The 27648-nt window shown below is 47.0% G+C and overlaps 2 protein-coding genes and 1 non-coding gene across 5 annotated transcripts in view; 1 reads left to right on the forward strand and 2 right to left on the reverse strand.

The window, feature by feature from the left end:
* BUB1 (BUB1 mitotic checkpoint serine/threonine kinase) overlaps window positions 1-2738 on the forward strand; it is a 33170-nt gene extending 30432 nt beyond the window's left edge. For all 3 annotated transcript variants that reach the window (XM_005212316.4, NM_001102011.2, XM_059891213.1), the window contains exons 22-25: window positions 27-184; window positions 288-462; window positions 1665-1771; window positions 2118-2738. In XM_005212316.4, the coding sequence (XP_005212373.1) occupies window positions 27-184; window positions 288-462; window positions 1665-1771; window positions 2118-2313 (636 nt within the window). In that variant the 3' untranslated portion in view covers window positions 2314-2738. The remainder of the gene's footprint in view (window positions 1-26; window positions 185-287; window positions 463-1664; window positions 1772-2117) is intronic.
* A 2788-nt stretch (window positions 2739-5526) lies between these two features.
* TPC3 (two pore channel 3) overlaps window positions 5527-27648 on the reverse strand; it is a 53491-nt gene continuing 31369 nt past the window's right edge. The window contains 10 exon segments of the mRNA NM_001161651.1: window positions 5527-5951; window positions 10018-10142; window positions 10369-10482; window positions 13933-14023; window positions 14231-14450; window positions 15698-15767; window positions 17848-17935; window positions 19356-19417; window positions 20712-20897; window positions 22924-23068. Coding sequence (NP_001155123.1) covers window positions 5821-5951; window positions 10018-10142; window positions 10369-10482; window positions 13933-14023; window positions 14231-14450; window positions 15698-15767; window positions 17848-17935; window positions 19356-19417; window positions 20712-20897; window positions 22924-23068 — 1232 coding nt within the window. The 3' untranslated portion in view covers window positions 5527-5820.
* LOC112448899 (U6 spliceosomal RNA) lies at window positions 11069-11175 on the reverse strand. The gene has a single exon (XR_003037361.1). It is a non-coding gene; the product is annotated as a U6 spliceosomal RNA (small nuclear RNA).

Genomic DNA, 27648 nt, shown 5'->3' on the forward strand with positions numbered 1-27648 from the left:
GACATTCCACTGTCCATTGTTTCTAGAATGCCATTAATCTCTATAAAAATACCCCTGAAAAAGTGATGCCTCAGGCACTAGTCCTCGCTTTTGCTATCAGAATGCTCTGCATGATCCAGCAAGTCCATGACTGTGAAATCATCCACGGAGACATCAAGCCAGACAATTTCATACTCGGAAACAGGCAAGTGTTGCACTTTGAACGGGTACTTCTCTGACCATCTCCCCCCAGCAGCCTTTTATTTTCTGTGCTTACACAGCCTGGTGCTTGTTTGTGTTTAACACAGATTTTTGGAACAAGACAACAAAGATGATGACTTATCTAACGGCTTGGTCCTGATTGACCTGGGTCAGAGTATAGACATGAAACTTTTTCCCAAAGGAACTGCATTTACAGGAAAGTGTGAAACTTCTGGTTTCCAGTGTATTGAGATGCTCAGTAACAAGCCATGGAACTACCAGGTAGAGAACTAGAGATGTGGAACCTTTCCTGTATTACGTTCACTGCAGTCTCAACGTGAATTTGGGCATCCAGGTAGTTTGAGCTGGTGTAGTCCTCTTCTTGGAGAAGGCAATGGCACCCCACTTCAGTACTCCTGCCTGGAAAACCCCTTGGACGGAGGAGCCTGGGAGGCTGCAGTCTATGGGGTTGCTGAGGGTCAGACATGACTGAGCGACTTCACTTTCACTTTTCACTTTCATGCAATGGAGAAGGAAATGGCAACCCACTCCAGTGTTCTTGCCTGGAGAATCCCAGGGACGGGGGAGCCTGGTGGGCTGCTGTCCGTGGGGTCGCACAGAGTCGGACACGACTAAAGCGACTTAGCAGCAGCAGTCCTCTTCTAGCCCTGGAGACAGACCACACTGCAGAGCTGTTTTCAGTCGTAGGCACGCCACACTTCGTGGGGCTTGGGGTGCAGCTCAGAAACGACAGCTAGCCCCTGGGGAGGAGAGGAGCATCCACGGGGTTAACACTGCTCTGGCCTCATGACAGAGTGAACGACACAGTGGCCCAAGAAGAACAGAACTTCTGAGATGTTCCGTTGGGGTGCGGAGGGGGTGACCTGCCGTCTGTGGAAGCCTCCAGCAAAGGCTAGATGGCCACTCATAGGGCATGTCAGTGTGAGGGCTGACACGTGGCTTCCAAAATTCTTTAAAACTGAAATCCTATTACTGTTTCCTATGATTTATTGTATTTGCTGCATAACTTGGACAGACATGATAATTTACTCATGTGTAAATTACTATTTTAATCATTGATACATACCCATATTTTCATTTTCTTTTATTAAAAAACTTTATTTTATATGGGAGTATAGCCAATTAATAACATGGTGATAGTTCCAGGTGGACAGTGAAGACACTCAGCCATACATACACGTGTGTCCTTTCTCCCTCAGACGCCCCACGCATCAGGCTGCCCACGACACTGAGCAGAGTTCCCTGTGCTGCATGGGAGGTCATACACGTGTGTCCTTTCTCCCCAGACGCCCCAGCCATCAGGCTGCCCACGACACTGAGCAGAGCTCCCTGTGCTGCACGGGAGGTCATACACGTGTGTCCTTTCTCCCCAGACGCCCCAGCCATCACGCTGCCCACGACACTGAGCAGAGCTCCCTGTGCTGCACAGGAGGCCCCTGTTGACACCCGTATTTCCTTTATAGATTGATTACTTTGGAGTTGCTGCAACCATATACTGCATGCTTTTTGGCACCTACATGAAAGTGAAAAATGAAGGGGGCATCTGGAAGCCTGAAGGTCTTTTCAGAAGGTGGGTATTAGCGTTGGTGCTCCAGTGGATGTTGCCTTCTGTCTGGTGGAAGATGGACCTTTGCCACGAACATCCATGCCTTGGGAAGCAGGGTGACATAGCATAGTCCTGACCCTCTGAGCACTGAGAGTTAAGCGGTTCTGTTTCTCCATTCGTAACTTTTGTTCAACAAGTGTGTAGACAGTTAATTGAATCTCTACTTTCTCTTAGTTATAATAGAGCCAACATTTCCATTCTTGATGTATTAAGTTGGCTTTAGGTGAGAGTGAAGTCAGATGCAAGAGTGGGGTTGCCATGTGTGTTGAAGGCTACACTTCATCCTTCTTTTATGGCTTTGTCTCATCAGGCTTCCTCACTTGGACATGTGGAATGAATTTTTTCACATAATGTTGAATATACCCGATTGTCATCATCTTCCATCTTTGGATTTGTTAAGGCAGAAGCTAAAGAAAACATTTCAAGAACACTATACCAGCAAGATCAAGACCCTGTGTAACAGGCTAATTGTACTGCTCTTAGAATATAAGCGTTCTCGGAAATAAAATATGGACACTCCCTGGAGATCACCTTGTAAATACTTGCCCGTTCACTCAGTACCTCAATGTCTACATTTACTATTATTGTAAATGTTTCTTAAAAATAAAAGCCCACAAAGTATATCCATGTGACATAGTTGTTACAGATATTTCAATAAAATACACAACAGGATAAGGTCCCTGCCTAGCAGCTGATTTCACGGCTTTTGGGGTGGATACAAGCATTTATGAGGACAGTCTGCACAAGGATGTGCTCTGAAAGCGCTTAAAACACTGACCTGTTCACTTTAAGCCAGAAAAGAGCCACGTCAGGTTTTTTTCACCCAAATTTAAAGGTTTATATTTGCGTAAAATAAGCAAAATTTCCCCAAATGTATCCAGCGGACTTCATGTTTTTATGAATAAAATATGCATGTCCTTTATATATATAACTGTGTGTGTGTATGTATATGTATGTATCGCTCCCCAAGTGGCGCTAGTGGTAAAGAACCCACCTGCCAGTGCAGGAGACATAAGAGATGGCCTCAAACCCTGGGTCGGGAAGATCCCCTGGAGGAGGGCATGGCGCCCCACTCCAGTACTCTTGCCTGGAGAATCCCATGGACAGAGGAGCCTGGCGGCTCCAGTCCATGGGGTCACGCAGAATGGGACACAACTGAAGTGATTAGTACGCATACATGCCCTTTGTCGTACCTGTTCTTCATTGCTATCCATGGGAAATAATGCAGGGATAAATATTAAGCGTCTTGTTTTTTAAAAGTACCATGAAAAAGACTATGCCAGATCTTGAAAATAGTCATATAAACCCCATACATCATTAATTAGCTCTGAAATAACAGCAGCCAACATCATTCATTGACCAGCCCCTGCATTAGGAGGTGAAGTCTCAACCACTGGACCACCAGGCAAGTCCTGCAAATATGTTTTTATTTTAAAAATAATATAACCTACATGACTGATTAAACATATCCTCAAATTAGAAGGAAAACAACATTAGATTTACTCACAGTGTCAAAACAACTGAGCACTGATAAAGACATTTGTGGGATTTTTTTCTTTCCTCTTGAAAATGTTTGCAGTGGAAACAAGACTAAAACAGATAAGGGTGCTGTTTTACTAAAGTGAAAGTGTCAGTTAGTCATGTCCAACTCGGCAACCACATGGAGCCTAGCAGGCTCCTCTGTCCATGAGATCCTCCAGACAAGAATACTGGACTGGGTTGCCATTCCCTTCTCGAAGGTATTGTCCTGACCCAGGGATGGAAACCAGGTCTCCTGCACTGCAGGCAGATTCTTTACCGTCTGAGCCACCAGGGAAGCCCCCTGTTGTACTAAACTCAGAGCTAAATGAGTCCGTCTGTGGAAAACAGCTGTGGCGCCTTCTTGTCTCGGGCAGGGAGGACCCTTGGCCTCTGCTTCCAGCCCCTGTCAACATGTCCTGCCTCCCTGCCAGCCCATTTGCTGTTACTGAATCTTCAGCCCCATCACACCCAAGACACCCTCTGTGTCCTTCACACCAGCAACCTCAACCTGACCAGTGTCATCTCAGCGTTGCTGCCACCCATCTGGTGCCCAGTCTGTGCCAAGGACTCCACTCACCACCTGCACAGTCAGCTTTCCTAGCTGCAGCCTTGTCCCCAGGGAGGAAGGCTCCATCGAAATAAAGAAGTCATTTTATTAAATACACACTAGGAAAGTAGATCGTTTTTGGTGGTGGTGGTAGTGATGGGTTTTTGGTTTTTTGTTTTTCTCCATTCCATGGTACAAACTGTAGCAGTTCTCTTCATTTCATTATAAATTAGTTGTCTGGATCACATACATGGTTCATCTGCACAAGGACCAAAGCTCTGCATCCAAAGGGCAACTGAGGGACTTCCCTGGTGGTCCAGTGGTTATCTCACCTCCCAGTGCAGGGGGCGAGGGTCCGATCCCTGGTCAGGGGGCTAAGATCCCACAGGCCTGCTGCTGCTGCTGCTAAGTCGCTTCAGTCGTGTCCGACTCGGTGTGAGCCCATAGACAGCAGCCCACCAGGCTCCCCAGTCCCTGGGATTCTCCAGGCAAGAACACTGGAGTGGGTTGCCATTTCCTTCTCCAATCCCACAGGCCTGGGGGCCAAAAAAATCAACACATACAAAACAGAAGTAACACTGTAACAAATACAATAAAGACTTTAAAAATGGTCCTTACAAAAAAATCTTAAAGGGGGTGGGGGGTAACAGATGGATGCCACAAACAGCAGTGTTGGGGGCAAAGAAACCTCCAACTCACCGACGGAGACCGATGGAGACTGGAGTTCCCTGGGGACAGAGCTGGGTTCCATTTACCCCCTGTCTCGAGCTGAGCAAGGGCCCAGCTCATCCTAAGTGCCCAGGTATGGGCTGGATTCACCAAGGTTCAGATTTAATATCTACTTGGGCTTCCCTTGTAGCTCAGTCGGTAAAGAATCTGTCTGCAGTGCAGGAGACCCAGGTTCAATCCCTGGGTTGTGAAGATCCCCTGGAAAAGGAAATGGCAACCCACTCAGTATCCTTGCCTGGAACATCTCATGGGCAGAGGAGCCTGATGGGCTGCAGGCCATGGGGTCACAAAGAGTCAGGCACGACTGAGCAACTAGCACTTAACCAACTGAACTGTACACTTAGAAATGGTTATGATGGTAAATTTCACGTTGTCTTTTTTACCACAATTAAAAATGTTTTAAATAAAATGAAAAATGTTAGTCGTTCGGTCGTGTCTGACTTTTTCCGACTCCATCTGCAGCCCACCAGGCTCCTCTGTCCACGGGATTCTCTGGGCAAGAATACTGGAGTGGGTTGCCATTTCCTCCTCCAGGGGATCTTGCCAACCCAGGGATCAAACTCAAGTCTCCTGCTTGGCAGGCGGATTCCTTACCATCCGAGCCACCAGGGAAGCCCTTTAAATAAAATAAATCCCTTTAATTTCCCAGAAGGAGTAGGTTGATGTATTGACAGATTTGAAATGGGAAAGTGGCCTCAGGGAGCAACTGACTCAAAATCTTGCTATAATTTAATTCAACAAACTTTGAGAGCCTCCCTTGAAAAGAAGCAATTGTGACAGAATTTGATCTTCACGTTCATATTGTTGTTCATTTTGAATAAACACCGCATCTAAAAGCTACCATACTAGGACGTGTTCCTTTAGCATATTTCGGTATTTTAAATTCATTCAGTAACACCACAGCACAGTATTCATTTAGTAAAACAGCAAAGTATCATATAAAAATAAAGGAAATCTTTTCTATATCCATCAAAAGGACTTAAATGTATGAGCAATGCCCTCCATAAACTCCTTATAGATTTTCCTCTCCTTACTTCTATGATCAGCTCTAAGCATGACCACACAGAGCCGGCAACTCAGGACGGGCAGGGCGATTCACAGTCTTATCAAAACACAGATGGGCGCCTGGGCTGAGAAAGTAACCTCTAGGTAGGAAACGCGAACAGTGACGATAGCTTATCTTGGTTTCCGGTCATGCACAATTCCAGGCTCGGGATCAGGCGCTGTTATCAAAATTGACCTTCTTGGGTGAGAAGCTGAGAATCTCCTTCAAGGAAGGGTCTTTACCCTCTGGAGCTATTTCAGACTCAAACATCTGCTGTAACAAAGTGTCCACCGTCTTGTACTCTGGGAGAAAGGAGAAAGGGCGCATGGAACCGGACTGTGGGGGAGGAGGGGCGCACCCGGCCCCTCAGAGCTGGGCTTTCCCAAAGGAGGACCTTGGAGCCCCTCCCACAGAGCTCCCAACCCCCACGGAGGCTCTGCAGAGCAAGGAGAAGGTCCTCCTTGAAGAAGGCAGGAGGACCACCTCTGGGGTGGCGTGCCCGCCCCACTCCTCCCTGCATCTATGCTGTGCTGTGTCTAATTGCAAGGTACCGTGTCCCCACCAAAGCCCTGGCTGGAATTCAGACAGATTTGCATTCACTCGATTTTGTCCTTTAGTTGCCAAGTATTATCAACTCTGTGTGACCTCATGAACTGTAGCCCATCAGGCTCCTCTGTCCATGGGATTTCCCAGGCAAGAATACTGGAGCAGGTTGTCATTTTCTTCTCCAGGGGGATCTTCCCAACCCAGGGATCAAACCCAAATCTCTTGCACTGGCAGGCAGGTTCTTCACCACTGAGCCACCAGGGAAGCCCCCTTGGGTTTACTCCGTCATTCCATAATTCACTGCAAATCAGTAAAGTAATTAAACAGCTTATGTTAATGACCCCGTGTCCCAGGCACATTGTGAGGCCCTGGGAATACAGTTCAGTTCAGTTCAGTCTCTCAGTCGTGTCTGACTCTGCAACCCCATGGAATGCAGCACACCAGGCCTCCCTGTCCATCAGCAACTACCGGAGCTTGCTTAAACTCATGTCCACTGAGTAGGTGATGCCATCCAACCATCTCATCCTCCTCCCACCTTCAATCTTTCCCAGCATCAGGGTCTTTTCAAATGAGTCAGTTCTTCGCATCAGGTGGCCAAAGTATTGGAGTTTCAACTTCAGCATCAGGCCTTCCAATATTAAGGACTGATTTCCTTTAGGATTGACTAGTTGGATCTCCTTGCTGTCCAGGGGATTCTCAAGAGTCTTCTCTAACACCACAGTTCAAAAGCCTCATTCTTCAGTGCTTGGCTTTCTTTATAGTCCAACTCTCATATCCATACATGACTACTGGAAAAACCATAGCTTTGACTAGATAGACCTTTGTTGTCAAAGTAATGTCTCTGCATTTAATAAGCTGTCTAGGTTGGTCATAACTTTCCTTCCAAGGAGTAAGCATGTTTTCATTTCATGGCTGCAGTCACCATCTGCAGTGATTTTGGAGCCCAAGAAAATAAAGTCTCTCACTGTTTCCATCGTTTCCCCATCTATTTGCCATGAAGTGATGGGACCAGATGCCATGATCTTAGTTTTCTGAATGTTGAGTTTTAAGCCAACTTTTTCACTCTCTTCTTTCACTTTCATCAAGAGGCTCTATAGTTCTTCTTCACTTTCTGCCATAAGGGTGGTGTCAGCTGCATATTTGAGGTTATTGATATTTCTCCCAGCAATCTTGATTCCAGCTTGTGCTTCATCCAGCCCAGCATTTCTCATGATGTACTCCGCATATAAGTTAAATAAGCAGGGTAACAATATACAGCCTTGATGTACTCCTTTCCTGATTTGGAACCAGTCTTTTGTTGCATGTCCAGTTCTAACTATTGCTTCTTGGCCTGCATACAGATTTCTCAGGAGGCAGGTCAGGTGGTCTGGTATTCCTATCTCTTGAAGAATTTTCCAGTTTGTTGTGATCCACAGTCAAAGGCTTTGGCATATTCAATAAGCCAGAAACAGATACTTTTCTAGAACTCTTGCTTTTTCAATGATCCAACATATGTTGGCAATTTGATCCCTGGTTCCTCTGCCTTTTCTAAAACCATCTTGAACATCTGGAAGTTCACAGTTCACATCCTGTTGAAGCCTCACTTGGAGAATTTTGAGCATTACTAGCATGTGAGATGAGTGCAAGTGGGCGGTAGTTTGAGCATTCTTTGGCATTGCCTTTTTTCGGGACTGGAATGAAAACTGACCTTTTCCAGTCCTGTGGCCACTGCTGAGTTTTCCAAATTTGCTGGCATATTGAGTGCAGCACCTTCACAGCATCATCTTTTAGGATTTGAAATAGCTCAACTGGAATTTCATCACCTCCACTAGCTTTATTCATGCTTCCTAAGGCCCACTTGACATTGCACTCCAGGATGTCTGGTTCTTGGTGAGTGATCACACCATCATGGTTATCTGGGTCGTGAAGATCTCTTTTGTATATTTCTTCTGTGTATTCTTGCCACCTCTTCTTAGTATCTTCTGCTTCTGTTAGGTCCATACCATCTCTGTCCTTTATTGTGCCCATCTTGGCTTGAAATGTTCCCTTGGTATCTCTAATTTTCTTGAAAACATCTCTAGTCTTTCCCATTCTATTGTTTTCCTTTATTTCTTTGCATTGATCACTGAGGAAGGCTTCTTATCTCCTCTTGCTATTCCTTGGAACTCTGCATTCAAATGGGTATATCTTTCCTTTTCTCCTTTGCATTTCACTTCTCTTCTTTTCAGTTATTTGTAAGGCCTCCTCAGACAACCATTTTGCCTTTTTGCATTTGTTTTTCTTGGGGATGGTCTTGATCACTGCCTCCTGTACAATGTCATGAACCTCCATCCATAGTTCTTCAGGGACTCTATCAGATCTAATCCCTTGAATCTAATGTCACTTCCACTGTATAATCGTAAGGGATTTGACTTAGGTCATACCTGAATGGTCTAGTGGTTTTCCCTACTTTCTTCAATTTAAGTCTGAATTTGGCAATAAGGAGTTCATGATCTGAGCCACAGTCAGCTCCTGGTCTTGTTTTTGCTGACTGTATAGAGTTTCTCCATCTTCGGCTGCAAAGAATATAATCAATCTGATTTTGGTATTGACCATCTGGTGATGTCCATGTGTAGAGTCTTCTCCTGTGTTGTAGGAAGAGGGTATTTGCTATGACCAGTGCATTCTCTTGGCAAAACTCTATTAGCCTTTGCCCTGCTTCATTCTGTACTCCAAGGCCAAATTTGCCTGCTACTCCAGGTATTTCTTGACTTCCTACTTTTGCATTCCATTCCCCTATAATGAAAAGGACATCTTTTTGGGGTGTTAGTTCTAGGAGGTCTTGTAGGTCTTCACAGAACTGTTCAACTTCAGCTTCTTCAGCATTGCTGGTCAGGGGATAGACTTGATTTACTCTGATACTGAATGGTATGCCTTGGAAACGAATAAATATCATTCTGTCATTTTTGAGATTGCATCCAAGTACTGCATTTTGGACTCTTTTGTTGACCACGATGGCTACTCCATTTCTTCCAAGAGATTTTTGCCCACAGTAGTAGATATAATTGTCATCTAAGTTAAATTCACCCATTCCAGTCCATTTCAGTTCACTGCTTCCTAAAATGTCGATGTTCACTCTTGCCATCTCCTGCTTGACCACTTCCAATTTGCCTTGATTCATGGACGTAATATTCCAGCTTCCTATGCAATATTGCTCTTTACAGCATTGCACTTTACTTCCATCACCAGTCATATCCACAACTGAGTATTGTTTTTGCTTTGGCTCCACCTCTTCATTCTTTCTAGAGTTATTTCTCCACTGATCTCCTGGGGACACAATGGAGAGCAAAAAAGATACAGCCCTGCACCTGTGGAGCTCTGAGTCTGCAGAGAAGACAGATGGTGACCAGGCAGTCACTCAGCAATGAATGTGCCGCTGACCTGTGCTAAAAGGTGGGGAGGAGAGCTGGGGGAGCTCACAGGACCACCTGACTTCTTGGGGAGCCCAGGGTGCTTCCCCGAGGAAATACTACCTGAGCAGAGACCTGTAGGTGGAGAGGCCTTGATTAGGCAAGGTGGAGTGGGATGAGGGCATGGGGAGAGAGCAGCATGTGCAAAGGGCCTGTGCAGGATGGAGCAGGGGAGCCAAGGAAGTAGGGCCAGCAGGGCTGAAGGGCAAAGGCATAGGGGGTCCTGGGCTGAGATACTCAAGGGAACCAGATATGGGGCCCCCAAGCCCATGGCAGGTCTTTACCCTTGACCCACAGAAAGCCCCTGAAGGTCAGGTTTGCATTCTGGAAACATCACACCAGCTGCTATGAGAAGGATGGATCAGAGGCAGTTTCAGGTTGGGTTAAAACTTACTTTTTGATGCAATTCTGAAGTACAGTCCTTTCAAGTCCTTCTTTTTGTTGTCTCCTTCGTCCGGACTGAAGCCACTGTCCTTGGCGTCCATGTTGTCAATGAGCCCCCCGTCCTGCACCTCTTCCCTTCAGGGAGGAAGACATGTGTGAACACGGCCGAGTCCCTCAGCTGAGCCCCTCTCTGTCCTCCCAGCCGTGGCCCCACGCCACCCGTGCAGCCGGTGAGGGTCTCAGGACTGGCACCCAGGAGCCAGCTGGCTGCCATGGGACTCGGGAGTTAAAGGTGGTCAGGACCCTGCCAAGAACACCCCACCTCCAAAGTCCACGAGCCGTGTCAGGAACTGCTACTCACTCTTGGACCCCCACTCCAAGCTCCTGAATCTTCTTCTCAATGGCAGTTTCCACTTCACTCTTTTCTAACGAATATGCCACAAAAAACGCCTCCAAGATGAACGCTATGAAAATACTGAGAAAGAATAAAAGAAGAGGATGTTATGTTGAGTCAGCCATGGTCTAAGTGATGGGAAACCGTAATGCCAAAGAGTTTTCAAGCCCAAATGAGAAAAAGGCTGCCCATCTTTGCAAAGAAAACATAACATGAAGAAATGACAACGTGTCTTTCAAGCATTGGGCACAACTTTCTTTCATCTGGAAAATCAGTCTTCCTCTACATCCTATTTAAACAATGACTATTAAGAAAATAGAGGGTTTTTTAATTCACAATTTTTAAAGGTTATAGTCCAGTTATAGTAATTATAAAACACTGGCCATATTCCCTGTGTTGTAGCTGATGACAAGTCACTTCAGTCATGTCCAAGTCTTTGAGAATCTAAGGACTGTAGGCCACCAGGATTCTCAAAGCAAGAATACTGGAGTGGGCTGCCATGCCCTTCTTCAGTGGATCTTCCTGACCCAGGGATCGAACCTGAGTCTCTCCTGTCTCCTACACTGGTAGGCAGGTTCTTACTCCTAGTGCCACCTGGGAAGCCCGTCCTTGCATCTTATTTTATATGTAACAGTTTGTACCTCTGAATCCCCTACCCCCATACTGCAAAAGTATCAACTGATTCACCAATTTGTGTCATCCTTGTGCAGGGGCAATGTGAATCTTCTTTGTATATGGTTCCAATTTTATTACATGGGTTGCCAGACCAAGCACAAAAATACAGTTTAAGGGGAAGCTTAGGCCAAATGATGGTTGATAGAAAACTCTCCACGAATGTCTCATGTTTCTGCACAGTCTAGATCCTGGAGCAAAGGCACTGGGAGTCAATTTAGGGATGTACTAACTGTAAAAAAATTCACTATGGAAAACCTGAACTTTTTGACCAACCCAATCAGTACATAGCCTCTGGAGATGTCCCATGGTAGTAAAGCTTGGCGCTGCCCCCTCCCCAGAGATCACTGTGGCTAGCAAAGACCTCTCCTCCCCAGAGACCTGCTTGCATTCAAAAGTAAAAATATGGTCTTTCTTGAACTTACTTACAAAATAGAAACAGACTCACAGACTTAAAGAATGAACTTACGCTTGCCAGAGAGGAAGAATGGGGGGAAGGGACAGTTAGGGAGTCTGGGATGGACATGTACACACTGCTGTATTTAAAACAGATAAACTTTTTGAAATTTAGTAATGTTTATCTTTTTGCCAGTTTTTCTAAATGTGCCCTGGACATCTAATAACAACATATGAGATACAAAATTTTTAATATGTTTGTGTAGGATATGATTAACATAAATTAAATATAAATCTATTATATTTAAATTATTAATGACATCATTCAAGATGCTCCTATTCTTTTCCTATTCTTTTTTCTGCACTTGATAAAATATTCTCAGAGAAATGTTAATATGTCTCACTATGATTATGTGTTTTTTCTTTTCCCTTTATTTCTTCTGATTTTGCTTTATGTATCTTTGTTTCTTTGCTGTTAAGGTGTTTAACAGTTTATGATGTCTATCTTCTTTGGGAATTGTACCATTTATCATTATCAAGGAATTGTACCTTCAATCATTATCAAATTGTACCATTTATCAATAATTGTATCTATTATGTCATTTAAAATAAATATATTAAATTTAAAAAATAAAATAAAACAGAAAACCAACAGAGACCCACACATCTAGCACAGGGAACTCCGCTGCATGTCACCCAGCAGCCTGGAGGACAGCAGAGCTTGGGGGAGAATGGACACGTGCATATGTACGGCTGAGTCCCTCCCCTGTTTACTTAACTATCACACTGTTAACTGGCTATACGCCAATACAAGGAAAAAAGATTTTAAAATAAGGTATTTCTCTTTCTCTCTCTCTCTCCAGAGGGGAGGATAAGCAGGTCTTGCCAGATACACAGATTAGAGTTTCCTCAGTTTGAATTTCTGGTTCTACAATCTAGCCCATCCAGCTGGCCCTCATCTCGCTGCTTAGTGGGGATTAGGGCTCAGGGAGCAGACCCAAGTATTGCTCTGGCTGCAGCTTCCGTAAGCTCTGTCTTGGACCCTCGGTGTCTCGCTCTGTCATTACATACACGTGACGCGCATGCACAGTGACCCGTCGACTAGAGAGTAGGGAGTCCCAGCCCCTCACCACCTTGCCTTCACTCAGTGCTGTTGGAGCCCCGCTGTCACCGCCTCCACGAACCTTGGGGAGGAGCCCCTACAGCTTTTCACGATCCCCCAGCCCACCCCAGCATTCTGAAAATCGCTCTTAGAGCCACTTGGAGGCGTTCTTCTCTTGTTCCTGTTGCATGTTCTGTCCAGACTGTGCAGGACCAGCAGCGCTGAGCGGTTCTTCCCTTCCCCGCCCTCTACTGGGACGTTCTTCAGCCAAAACCAGCAGGCTGGTGGCCAAAGCAACCTTGAGGTAACAAGGCCCAGGGCTGGGCTGCCACGCCAAGAGCTGCGTGCCCTGGGCACTGAGAAGGGTACAACAGCCAGAAAACATCTCTGGGAAAAAAACTCAGCGACCAAGGGCTTCCATGGTGGCTCAATGGTAAAGAATCCATTTGCCAATGCAGGGAACACAGGTTTGATCCCTGATCTGGGAAGATCCTACATGCTGCGGAGCAACTACTGAGCCTGTGCTCTAGAGCCCATGGGCCATGAGTACTGAAGTCCAGGCACCCTAGAGCCTGCGCACTGCAAAAAGAGAAGCCACTGCAATGAGGAGAAGCCCACACCCCACGAGAGTAGTGCCCACTTGCTGCAACTAGAGAAAAGCCTGAGCAGCAACGAAGACCCAGCACAGCCAATGCATAAATAAATAACCAAAATTATTAAAGAAACGAAAACCTGTGATCAAGGGAACTCAGATTCCCACAGGGAACAATGGAACTAGAATCAGAGATCGGCAAGCTGGGAGGAAAGCCCTCTGAAGCACCGAGATGTCATAACTGCTCTCAAATACTGGCTGAGTTCCCCCACCCCCGAAGACGGATCAGGACAGAACTGGAACCAATGCAGAGAAGTAACCAGTGGCACCTTTCCATTCTCCCTGTGCAAGGACAGGGGAGGACCAGAGCTGGCCAACAAGGAAACTAACTCGTTTAGGTTCTAAGGAATCCCAGGAGCGGGCAGATTTCAGCAGAGGGTGGATGCAATTCACAAGGATGTTCATCCCAGTGGGGAAGGGTAGGGAGACCCACCAGGACCCCAGAGCCCTTCTGACCCAAACAACTTGTGAGGCTATGATATTTATATGACATACTGACATGCACGGCTGGCTGACACTGAAGAACACAAGTGTGAACAGAAATTAGACGCCTCCCTTCTGGTGTCCTGGGCATCTAGCAAGGGAGATGGGACCCATCCACAGGGAAGTCCAGGGTGGAGCCAGGGAGGAGGGAGGTGCGAGCGGCTGTAGGTCTGAGGGTGGTGGGGGGGGCGGGTCTGGAAAGGCCCACTGGCAGGAGCAAACTCACTTCACAATGAGAATGACGACCACCACGTGGAAGCCGATGAAATACAGCTTTGCTGCCTGGTGTGTCACGAGGGCAAAGCCGTCCGCGAGGAGTGCGAAGCTAAGGCACCAAACCTGCCAGGTCGTTGTTTAGTCGCTCAGTCGTGTCCCACTCTTTTCGACCCCTGGACTATAGCCCGCCAGGCTCCTCTGTCCACGGGACTTCCCAGGCAAGAATACTGGAGCGGGTTCCCATTTCCTCCTCCTCCCAGGAGCTGCTCTGAGCATCCCCCACCACGCCGCCTCCTCAGAAAGGATATTGTGCCACTGGTTAACCACGGTGAGCTCCGTCAGCAGGATGAGTGAGGATGCCAGGTCGTTGAAGTTGTTCTTGCAGTACCTGCCTTGGGCAAATGCTGAGTCTTTTAAGGCTGGGTTCCCACACACCAGGGCATCAGGACTGCCAGAACCGGGGTCCAGGAAGTGGATTTTGCCGTGGAACACTTCCATCCCAATGATGGCAAATGCGTAGTAGACCACCTAGGGTGGGCGGCAGGGTCACGGGGTGGCACGCGGGGTGAGGGGAGGCAGGAGGACATGGACACAGGCGGGCCAGGTGACAACAGCCAGCAGGGAAGGCTGCTACCCTCATTCCAGGAATGGCTGCCCCCAGCCATGAGTTCCAGCAACATCAGGAAAAAGCGTGGCTGGGCTTTGCCCACCGAACACTGGGTTGTTCAGGGATAGGAGACACCCCAGCTGGACCACACCTTGCCCTCTCCCAGAGTCTCCATTTACAAAGTCAAAGTGATGCTGCTAACAAGTCAGGGGGTTAAATTCACTACTGTTGTTCACTCCTGTCTGACTCTTTGTGACCCCATGGAATGCAGCCCACCTGGCTCCTCTGTCCATGGGATTGTCCAGGCAAGCATACTGGAGTGGGTTGCCATTTCCTTCTCCAGAGGGTTTTTCTGACCCAGGGATCTAACCCACATCTCCTAAATTGGCAGGTGGATTCTTTATTGCTGAGCCACCAGGAAAGTTAGAAATCATTAGATTTCGAATATTGGTCATATTGTGCATATTTGTCATATCGTATAGCGATTTCCCAGTAGAGTTTAAAAAACAACCCAGATACAAGAGCCATGCACTGGAAGAGCTTAAATCCCTGAGAACCACCTGGTGGTTAGGGCTAGGAATACCCCCTGGACTGCGGGTGAGAAAAACTGTAACGCGATTAACCCGCTGAGGCTGGGGTGTTCATTACAGCAGCCAGTGTACCTGAACTGTTTGCAGGTATAAATGCCTGATGTTTATACACATTTGATATTTCTAAAAATGACTCCTAGAAACCACTGAACTCATTGATTTCACATCTCTTTCTTTCCCTCACTTAAAATAAGGCTCAGAGAGAGCTGCTAAGAATGAATTTCTTAAGACTTCCCTGGTGGTACGGTGGCTAAGAATCTGCCTGTCAAAGCAGAGGACACAGTTTGATCCCTGGTCCGGGAAGATTCCATATGCCTTGGGCAACTAAAGCCCATGTGCCACAACCAATGAGCCCAGGTGCTGCAACCACTAAAGCCCTAGAATCTGCGCTCTGCAACAAGAGAAGCTCCACTGTGAAGAGCCCACCCACTGCAACGGACAGCAGCCGCTGCTTGGCACAACTAGAGAAAGCCCATGCAAAGCAACGAAGACCCAGTGCAGCCAGAAATGAGTAAGTAATTTTTAAAAAATGAACATTTTACCACTTGCTTCACGTGGATCAGAAAGAAAACACTCACCAAGACCAGGCCGCCGAATGTCAGCATTGTGGGGCCAATGTTAATTAAGGTGGTCACGATCACCCGAAACCTGGGATAAAATGAAGTTTCTGACACAAGGAAAAGGGCAGGTAAGAATAAAACTGACACCATCCTAGCACCTTGGGTCTAATGCCTCTCCCTCCTGCCCTGGATCTGTCCTCTAAATGCCGCTGGGAATCTGCCTTTACAATTTTGTCGGTGTCAGTCCATCTACTGAACTGGGTGGGAGGGGCAGCAGGTGGTTAACCTGTATTTCCCCTACAGCAAAGCAAGGCAGTTAAAAAAAAAAGAGAGAGAGAAAGAAAGGTCATCAGTTTCACCAGTAAGACAAAGGTGGGTATTGAGGCTGAAAACCCATCCAGCCTGGGACTTCCCTGGTGGACCAGCGGTTAAAACGTTACCCTTCAATGCAGGTGGGTGAGGGTTCGATCCCTGATTGGGAAGCTAAGATCCCACGTGCCTTGCGGCCAAAAAAACAAAACATAAAACAGAAATAATACTGTAATAAATTCAATAAAGACTTTAAAGATGGTCCACAAGAACAACAAAAAACTTGTAAAAAAAGAAAAACCATACAGTCTCATCGGATTTTTTCCTCCACTTTTTTCTTCATCAAAAATCCAGTCTGTATTAAAGCTTCCTTGGAGACTTAGGTTGAAAGAGTGAGTACCCTGTGGGGTAGCAGGCCAGTCCTCGAATGGAGGCATCCCGCTATGCTCCTGGAAAGGAACCTAGCCTATCCCAAGCAGAGTGGGCTTTTCCAGGTTTGGGGATCAGACTCCCGGGTTGTGCCCTACGTCTGTCTCTTTCTCGCTGTGCATCAGGGGAAACCTCTCGCTCTCGCTGAGCTTCAGTGTCATGACCCATGAACTCAGGATCATTAAAGCCTCTACATCAAGTGTTGTTGGAAGGACTTAACAAGCAAAGGTCCGTCTAGTCAAGGCTATGGTTTTTCCTGTGGTCATGTATGGATGTGAGACTTGGACTGTGAAGAAAGCTGAGCGCCGAAGAATTGATGCTTTTGAACTGTGGTGTTGGAGAAGATCTCCTTGGACTGCAAGGAGATCCAACCAGTCCGTCCTAAAGGAGATAAGCCCTGGGATTTCTTTGGAAGGAATGATGCTAAAGCTGAAACTCCAGTACTTTGGCCACCTGATGCGAAGAGTTGACTCATTGGAAAAGACTCTGATGCTGGGAGGGATTGGGGGCAGGAGGAGAAGGGGACAGCAGAGGATGAGATGGCTGGATGGCATCACTGACTCGATGGACATGATTTTGAGTGAACTCTGGGAGTTGGTGATGGACAGGGAGGCCTGGCGTGCTGCGATTCATGGGGTCGCAAAGAGTCGGACACGACTGAGCGACTGAACTGAACTGAACTGAATACTTTGGCCACCTGATGCAAAGAGCTGGCTCACTGGGAAAGACCCTGATTCTAGGAAAGATTGAGGGCAGGGGGAGAAGGGGTGACAGAGGATGAGATGGCTGGATGGCATCAACTCAATGGACACGACAATGAAGGACAGGGGAGCCTAGAGGGTCACAAAGAGCCAGACCCGACTCAGGGGCTGAACAACAATAAGACGATGGTTATCACACTGTTAGCATTGAAGTTAAGTGAAGCGAAGTGAAGTCGCTCAGTTGTGTCTGACTCTTTGCAACCCCATGGACTGTAGCCTACCAGGCTCCTCAGTCCATGGGATTTTCCAGGCAAGAGTACTGGAGTAGGTTGCCATTTCCTTCTCCAGGGGATCTTCCTGACCCAGGGATCGAACCTGGGTCTCCCACATTGTACGCAGACGCTTTACCGTCTGAGCCACCAGGGCCAGCATTAGCTGCCGTCAAGACTCGCAAGCACAGTTGAGGGACCAGGTCACAGGGATGAAAGTGATGGACTGATTTCCTGCCCTCAGGGAGCTGCCACGGGTCCCCTTCACCATCTTCACAGGGTCCCTGCCGCTGCCCACTGCCCCCGCCCACTGCCCCCAGAGAACCCAGGTCCTCTATACAAGTTCCACCCTGGGGACACAGTTGGGCGTGTTTCTAGCTCCCAGGCAGGATGGTCTCTGTCGAGCCCCAGAGAGGGGAAACCACCCAGGTGCAACGGTTCCCCATGGTTTCATCCTTACCTCTGGATGCTGACGATGACCCGAAGGAGCCGGAGTATTCTCAAAATCAAGACAATATCCAGTACCTGCTGACTGTTGTATTTTCTCGCTGGAAAAAGAGCACAGTCAACTCTCATTGTTCTTTCTGAGCACCTCCAGCTTGTCCCATAATTCAACAACGCCTGAGACTCTGTGGGTCCTGGGGAAATACGCACTTCAAGAACAGGGTGATGGCTCCATGCAATAAGGAAGGGAGGGTTCTGCAAGCTGATCAGAGCTGAGCTGAGCAGCCCTGCCAGCCCTAGAGCAAAGACTCATAAGTGCAGGACCAGACTTCAGACCATCATCAAGAAGGGACTGTGAGTCCCGTTCTATGGAACACATTTCAGCAAGCCCTTCTCCCCCAGCATTCAGGTTAAGAAGCTACTCTGTCTGGAATTCCCTGGTGATCCAGTGGTTAAGAATCCAACTACCAATGCAGGGGACATGGGTTCAATCCCTGGTCTGGGAAGATCCCACGTGCCTCAGGGTGACTAAGCCCATGCCACAACTACTGAGTCTGTGCTCCAGAGCCCGTGCTCTGAAACAAGAAAAGCCGGTGCAATGAGAACCCATGAGCCTGTGCACTGCAACTAGAGAAAAGCCACACGCAGCAATGAAGACCCAGCACAGCCAAAAATATAAAGAAATAAACATTTGGAAAAAAAAAAGAGAGAGAGAACCTGCTTTATCTGTAAATAATCTTCTCTGCCTTCTACAGGAAGGAGTGTGCAGGGTGGTGAGGGCACAAGTGGGGAAGCCAGAAGAGGGTAGAAGGAAGAGGGTGGGAGGATGGTGGGCAGAGGCTGATGCTACAGCTGGATCCGGGGTCAGGGGTCAGCATGGGCAGAAGGTCAAGGATGAGCCCTGAGACCAAGGGCAGTTTTGGAGAAATAACCAGGTGAGTGGTTGGTATGATGATGCCTATACATGAATCTCTACATAAAGAAGCTGAGCACCGAAGACTTGATGCTTTTGAACTGTAGTGCTGGAGAAGACTCTTGAGAGTCCCTTGGACTGCAAGGAGATCAAAGCAGTCAATCCTAAAGGAAATCAACCCTGAATATTCATTAGAAGGACTGATGCTGAAGCTGAAGCTCCAATACTTTGGCCACCTGATGTGAAGAACTGACTCACTAGAAAAGACCCTGATGCAGAGGATGAGATGGTTGGATGGCATCACCGACTGGATGGACGTGAGTCTGAGCAAATTCTGGGAGATGGTGAAGGACAGGGAAGCCTGGCATGCTGTGGTCCATAGGGTCGCAAAGAGCTGGACACGAATGAGCGACTGAACAACAACCACAGAGCTAAACACAGACAAAGCTAGCATCCCTCTCCAGAACACGGAACACTGTTACCGATTCTCTTTCATCCCCTCTGCGTTGCTCCAAACACCCTAAGAGTGCACCGTGGATGTTCTACAAAGATCACTGATTGAACACACGATCCAGGAAGCAGAGAAGCTGGGAGTGGGTGATGACACTGACCTTGAATGGTGGTGTTGGCCACAGTGGCCAGCAGGGCTGCGATGATGATCAGCGTGTCGAACCTAACAGTGAAGAAGCAACATCAGTAAGGAATCAAGAGAAAGGTCTGTCAAGCTCAGGACAGTGAATCCTAAGAAAATGCGGAATCCCATCTCCTAGGGAGAGCCAAGATCCAGCCATCAGACTCATTTCCATGATTTTTAGGATAGCAGATACAAAAAGAAACACTGTGTTTAATCACTGACTGGCTGCTCCAATTAACCATTCCGGGAAATCTGTAGAAATCAACTAATTCATATCACTCTGCCTTCCAACATAGCTACATACTTGCAAGAACACTTTGACACATTTTCAGAATACACAGTATAATTTTTTTTGGCATTAATTTTACTAAATGCATTGCACCTTAAATTTTTTTTTTCTTTTTGTGTTTTGGCCACACTGAGCAACGTGTGGGATCTTAGTTCCCTGACCAGGGATCAAACCCACATCCCCTGCATTGGAAGCATGGAGTCTTAACCACTGGACCACCAGGGAGGTTCTGCAACTTTCTAATTAAAGATGAAGTTCATCATGCCATTACTTTTCTTTCTGACAAAGGTGCCATGGTCCTGGACAACACTGGTCAGGTCCCTCCTGTTGGGCCACACAAGAACTCTAGTGAGTTTCTTGGCACTGAAAGCAGTGACCACAGAGATCCAACTTTCCAAACTGTGTCCTCCTAAAGTTTGTGTTCCATGATGCCTGACACTCAGTGGCACCCGAGATGGTGTGCAGCATGCAGGCGATGGTTTGAGGCCAGGAGGTACACAGCCTGGAGAAGAGAAGGTCACAGAGACACATCCAGCCCAGGAAAGAGCTCACTAAGGTCCTCATCATCCAGCCATGCAGGCCATGTTTTCTGATAATAAGACTAGATGAGTGTGGGGCCCAGCAGTTCTGGAGGGAACTGTCTCACTGGGCCTGTGTCCTAAGATTCCTTTTCAAATTCAAGATGTGATTCTAATTTTAGCCAGTCATTCGAACTGACATCATAAATCACAGCTCTGACAACCAGATGTTCCCATGTCCTCAAGACTTCATTCTAAGAAGCCTGGGGACTTCCCTGAAGTCCAGTGGTCAAGATGCCACACTTTCACAGCAGGGGGCACAGGTTCGATTCCTGGGAGGACCAAGAACCAAGATCCCTCATGCTCTGCAGCATGGTCAAAAAAACAAAACAAGACTAATGAGCAAAGAGCAACAAAAAAGAAACCTCAAAACTAGGCAGACGGAGCTGTGTTCCCACAGTGTGACAGGAAGCCCTGTCTTCACCCACAGTTCCCCCACTACCCACAAAAAAACACACAGACTCACCAGTTCCAGAACTGCTTCCTTCCAAAATAAGCGCTGGGTTCATACGTGTACAATTTCAGGAGAATCTCAATGATATATAGAGAAAGGAAAAGCCATTCTGCGTAGGAAATTAAGGAGTCCTTCTCATCCAAAGCAATGAATATGGCATTTATTAGAATGATGACATCGTAAACCCAGACAAAAATCCTGGCAGGAGAGAAAAAGAAGAGATTCTGTCATATATTGCAGTTAAAAGAGAAAAAAGCAGGTTTAGAGCCCTACAGGGACAGATGTGTTTCCTGTCAATGGGATGAATGTGATATACTCACCACCTCCCACTCCACCAACACACACAAACACACATTTACCCCTCATGGAAAGAAAGGTTCCACCATGGTCAGGGCCCTGAAATTCACCTGCCTCCCAGGCTTTCCTACCAGGAGAAAATGAAGACAGCATGAGGGAGAAGGCCCAGTGTTCCCAAGTTCACCTTTCCGGCACAGCGGCTGGGTCAGAGGAAAGGTTCAGTAGAATCGGGGGCAAGGAGAAGGGACCACTGTATCTCCACTGCTTGTCCCCTGGAAAACTGGAATCCTTTGCTAAGAAAGCTCTGAAAACTTCTTTTTTAAAAAAAAAAAACAAATTCTCTTTTACTTTTCTAAACAGGTTAAGATTATTTTACCAATGTTTTCTATTTAACACAGCACATCCAAACTACTATCTGCCTAACACGTAATGATCATAAAAATTATAAGCGAGATATTTGGCATCCTTTTTTGGTATGAAGTCTTTGAAATCCGGCGTGTGTGTGTGTGTGTCTTTTTTTTTAATTGGAATATAGTCGCTTTACACACACACGAGGCTTCCAGGGAGTCAACATGTCCTATTTTCTCACCAAGTCAGGGGTGAAAAGGGATGAAAAAAACGTGATATTTGGGCTCAGGATCAACTTTTCAATGACAGAGCGGGTTGCCCCAAGCAGGCATCTGCGTGCTGTGCTCCTGGGCGAATCCTGGACGTGGCCGCAGGAAGACAGAGTCCTAGCCCACTGTTCTGGGGAAGCTTCAGACTGCAGGGGCCAGCCCTGGAGGCCACATGTGGACACACAAACATCCACCAAGTGAAACACATCTGTAGCTCAATGTTGAGATGAATGGAAAGGACCTTTTACATAAACGGTTTTGGTTAATATAAAATATGGGCACTGAAAGGGATATTTATCAACATCATAGGCTGGGCTACTTTCAAGGACTTCTGAACCATTTACTTTTTAAAAAACTATTTATTTGCAACAGGTCTTAGCTGTGGCACGTGGGATCTCAGATCTTTGTTGCGGCATTCAGGATCTTTAGTCATGGCATGTGGGATCTAGTTCCCACCAGGGGCAGAACTTGGGTCCCTTGCACTGTGAGTGTGGAGTCTTAACCACTGGACCCCCAGAGACGTCCCATCATTCACTTTTATGAGACAATAAATTCAAAGACAGCAAGAGGGGAAATCTCTGCTGATAGGAGTATTCCAGGCAATGTGTAGCAAAAATAAGGTCTCCAACCAGGATAAAGGGCTCTTGCTGGAGTCCATCGTGTTGTTCAGTCACGTCTGACTCTTTGCGACCCCATGAACTGCAACACTCCAGGCTTCCCTGTGCTTCACCATGTCCCGGAGTTTACTCAACTCACGTCCACTGTATTGATGACACTATCCAACCATTGGTCTGCCCCCCATTCTCCTCCTGCCCTCAGTCTTTTCCAGCATCAGGGTCTTTTTCAATCAGTCACTTTTCACCAAGTCCATCTACTTGAGAATAAAAGATTCAATTGACATTCTTAACAGTCATTCCCGTGATGCTAACTCACGTCTTCCTACCACATTTTACAGAGTCAAAATACCACACTTGCCATCAACTTCCTAATAACTCTGACAGGACTAGAACTTTCTGAAATCAGAGAGTGATTCGCTTCCCTGACTCAGAAAGCACAGCCAGTCTGTGGCTCTTGAGCATTAAAAAAAAAAAAAAATCGAAGAAGGAAGCGTCATCTAAAAGCCTGGCCTCTGGCTAAGGTTAAACACAGCTTGTCCAAAACCCTTTCCATGCCTCCCTGAAAAAACAAAAACGCACAGAACAGGGAGTGACTTATAGCTTCAATGGTGAAATGTATTCAGTCCAGACAGCAGTAACTGACTGCAGTACTTTGAAAGCAACTTGAGAGAAAACCGGCTCCATCTCACTTGCCTGTGTTGAACCATCTTCTGGACCAAGAGGCTTGTGGATGACTGGTATACCCGAGGCATCCAAGTTTCCAGTGGGTGTTTCTTGATGTTGATGGCGACTACCCGGATGTTGAGGAGGTCAGCCAAGCGTAGAAAGTTCACTTTGTCTGCAATGAAAAGACGACCCCCCAATACGGGGCCGCTGTGACACTAAGGTCCAAAGAGTGACACCAAGACCGCGCTCTTGGATCTGCATGTCACAGATGAAGATCTGAAGCCGCAAAGGCCAAGGCCAAGGCGCCAACGAGTGGCCCCGCCTCCCGCCTGTCCTCACGCAGACCCTGCGCCAGCCTAAAGCAGCCAAACCAAGCATGTGACTTTGCTGGTTCACAGATGCCACTGCCTCCCTCCCTGCCTCCCACCTCACTTTCCTCCTCAGTGAGGACAGTCGCTGCCTCCCGCGTCTGCCTGACCTGCGTTTCCAGCCTCAATCCCACGTCCCTGTCCGCCCCTCAAAACCTCCAAGGTAGGCATAACCCTTACCCTTCAACCTCCACCCTTTTCTCGGCCCACCCTCCTCTCTGCCCCTTCTCAGGGACTCACTCAAACCCACAGCCTCCACAACACACTGGCGCGTCATCCCAGGCCACAGTACGGTGATCATTTTCTTTTTAAAAATAATTAGGTAATTAATGCTTGGCTGCGCTGGGCCTTCACTGCTGTGCAGGCTCTCTCTAGTTGCGGCGAGCAGGGGCCACTCTCTAGCCGCAGTGTGCGGGCTTCTCACTGCAGTGGCTTCTCCTGTTGCAGAGTATGGATTCCAGAGCACGGGCTCAGTAGCTGTGGCACACGGGCTTAGGTAGCCCTTGGCATGGGTCTTGGAATCTTCCCAGACCAGGAATAGAACCTGTGTCCCCTGCATTGTCAGGTGGACTCTTAACCACTGGACCACCAGGGAAGTCCACAGTGATCACTCTCCTGACTAGCCTGGACCCACCCAGCTGCTGAGCCAATGCACTCAGGACCTGCTGAATGCCCAGGGCAAGCAGACTATTCTACATCACCTCATGCACCTCTCCCCGACCAGGCATGTGGGGTACTGACCAAGAGTCCACTGTTCATGTATGAACTTCCTGTTACATACAACTTCAAGAAACATCACATCAATGGATGAAATCAGATTGTACACAGAGTGTTGCTGCTTCTTTGAAAACCAAGTTGAAGGCTTTGTTACGCTTTAAAGAAAGTTATAAATTGCAGGTACAGATTCAGGTATAGCTGAGATAGTTGTTAAAGAGTGGGGTGGATTTTTTTTTTTTATTTTTTAGAAGAATTATTTTAAAAAAATATTTATTTATTTGGCTGTGCTGGGTCTTAACTGCAGCCCTTGGGATCTTTTATCTTCGTTGTGGCATGTGGGACCTTTACTTGTGGCATGCAAGCTCTCAGTCGCGACATACGGGATCTAGTTGCCTGACCAGGGATAGAACGCAGGCCCCCAGCCTTGGGAACACACAGTCTTAGCCACTGGACCACCAGGGAAGTCCCGGGATAGAGTTTTTAAATTCTAGAATGCTTCTCGGTTAGAGGCCTAGACGATGGCCAGGTCTCCAAGGTTTCAGAAGTAAACAACCAGTCATGGTTCTACAGATGTCACCATAATAATTAATTTGAGAAAGATGACAGTGAACTGCTGTCAACAGACACCCAGGCAAAGAGAAAGCCCCAGCCATGTTCAAAGTGGGGCCTCATCCGAGCGAGGAGCCTGAATTAGACAAAACACTGAGTGATATTCAACAGTCATGTTGCTTATATTCTCTAGGAGTGCCACAGTAAAGAAGCTGCCTGCATGCGGAAGATCCAGGTTCGATCCCTGGGTTGGGAAGACCCCCTGGAGAAGGAAATAGCAACCCATTTCAGTGTTCTTGCCTGGAGAATCCCATGGACAGAGGAGCCTGGTGGGCCATAGTCCATGGGGTTGCAAAGAATCGGACATGACTAGGACATGACTAAGAGATTAACACTGCACACTCAATGATCCTAAGAACATCAAGTTGGATGAAAGCATTCTTAGATATCTTAGGATATCTAAGAATATCTTATTCTTAGATTCGATTCTGGGTCTTTAGAGTTAGAATACACATATATTTGTCTTAATAGCCAAAGGCATATAGTACCCACTCGGGGGAAGGGCAGCCTGGGAAAATTAGTTGATGTGATAACTTGAGTTCAGAGACTTGGGCTATGTGAGCTCCACCATCAGAGGGCAGGGAGACATTGACATGACAGCCACAAATAGGGTTCAGGGGAACCTACTGTTAAGAATCCAGCCAAGGGACTTCCCTGGTGGTTCAGTGGCTAAGATTCTGAGGTCCCAGTGCAGTGGCCTGGGGTTCAGTCTCTGGTCAAGGAGCTCGAGCCCACATGCTGCAACTAAGAGTTCAAATGCCACAACTAAAGATTCCATGTACTGCAACTCAGACCTGACAAGTCAAATACATAAATGAAACTCTGTGTGTGTGTGTGTGTGTGTGTCTGTGTGTCTGTGTGTCTGTGTGTGCATACACAGAGTCCACCCAAAACCTCAGTCGTCAAATAACCTCAACCAACAGGGACTCTATCAGTATCACTGGGCTCACATCTTTTCATCCAGAAGATTCTGTGGAACAAGAAAGGACAGGACTTCCCTGGTGGTCCACTGGCTAAGACTCCGTGCTCCCGATGCAGGGCGCCAGGGTTAGTTCCCAGGTCAGGGAACTAGATCCCATGTGCTGCAACTAAAGATTCCACATGCTGCAGACCCAGCAGAGCCAAATAAATAAACATTAAAAAAAAAAAAGAACAAGAAAGGACAAAGAGAATCCAAATTATGGTAATTTTGTGTCAAGAAATTTGTGCCCATCTGGTACTATATGTTGGAGATTAGGGGTCAGCAAATTCTTTTCTGCAAAGAGTAAATATGTTAAGTTTTGTGGACCAATTGATCCCTGTTTCAACTTTTCAATTCTGCCACTTTAGCATGAAAGCAGCCATAAACAAAACACAGATGAGTGAGCCTGGCTGTGTTCCAGTAAAATGTGTTTATAAAAACAGGCAGTGACCATATATAGCCTGTGGATCACAGTCTACCAACTCTGTTAACAATTCTATTCGGCTCTTTTCTTTCCACGTCTGTAAGTTTCATCTTTCTCAGTGTAACACCAGGTTTAAGTCTAACACTTTAGGCACTAACGGAATTCCAGCCTTTAACCTTGGAAACCACACACGCCCATAGTTATAGATCAAGGGAGAAAGCGAGCATGCCTCACAGAGCCAGTGGTCTCCCCGCTCGTACTGAGTGGAGACTACAGTGACGTGCGAAATTCTGTTTGTCTTTCTGTTATTAAAACTGTCTTTGAAAGTGTCGGTTACGGACTTCCCTGGTGGTCCAGTGGTTAAGACTTCACCTTTTAATGCAGGGAGTTGGGGTTCCATCCCTGGAGGGGGCCTAAGATCCCAGATGCCTTGAGGCCAAACATCAAACAGAAGCAATACTGTAACAAGTTCTATGAAGACTTAGAAAAAGGGTCCACATCAAAAAAACCTTTAAAAATTTTAAAAAAAAGGAAACGTTGGTTAACGAAAGGAGTCTTTGCACACCCTCAGATATAACTACTATCTCCCTTAAAAGATAACCTACGATCCCTAGAAGTTAACAAATCTAATTGGCTGTCTTCCTTGAGGACATGTTTGCCCTGGTAACAGTATTTAAATTGACATCCCTGTTTTGTGAAAGGCAAAATACCGGGGAAGTCTGCTAAGCCTGTGAGTCTGTGGGCACCTTCCTGCCACTTCCATGGAGCACTCATAAAATCTGGGACTCGGATAGACTCCTTTTTTCAAACTAGATGAGTCCTGGTCTCATTTAATTTACAAATAGGATCATGACTCAGGTGGCAAAACTGAGCAGGGCTTCCTGGGCGTGATCCAAAAGGATACCTGCACCCCAGTGCTCATTGCAGCATTGTTTACAACAGCCAAGACATGGAAGCAACCTAAATGTACATGGACGAAGAATGGATAAAGACGATGTGGTGCATGTATACAACGGAATATTACTTAGCCACTGCTGCTGCTGCTGCTGCTATGTTGCTTCAGTCGTGTCCGACTCTGTGCGACCCCACAGACAGCAGCCCACCAGGCTCCCCCGTCCCTGGGATTCTCCAGGCAAGAACACTGGAGTGGGTTGCCATTTCCTTCTCCGATGCATGAAAGTGAAAGTGAAGTCACTCAGTCGTGTCTACTCTTAGCGACCCCATGGACTGCAGCCTACCAGGCTCCTCCGTCCATGGGATTTTCCAGGTGAGAGTACTGGAGTGGGGTGCCATTGCTTTAGCCATTAAGAAGAATGAAACAATGCTATCTGCAGCAACATGGGAGGACCTAGAGAGTGTCATACTGAGTGAAGTAAGTCAGAGAGCGAGAAATATTATATGGCACCCCTTACCTGGGGAATCTAAAAAGAAATTATACAAATCAACTTATAAAACAGAAAGAGACTCACAGACTTACGGAACAAACGTTGCTGCAGGGAAAGATGGGTGGGAAAGGGATAGTTCGGGAGTTTGGGATAGACATGTACACATTGCTATAATTAAAATGCATAGCCAATAAGGACAGGAACTCTGCTTGATGTTATGTGGCAACCTGGACGGGAGGGGAGTTTGGAGGAGAATGGATACATGTTTATGGATGGCTGAGTCCCTTT

Source organism: Bos taurus, chromosome 11 (assembly GCF_002263795.3).
Source record: "Bos taurus isolate L1 Dominette 01449 registration number 42190680 breed Hereford chromosome 11, ARS-UCD2.0, whole genome shotgun sequence".
NCBI lineage: Eukaryota > Metazoa > Chordata > Mammalia > Artiodactyla > Bovidae > Bos > Bos taurus.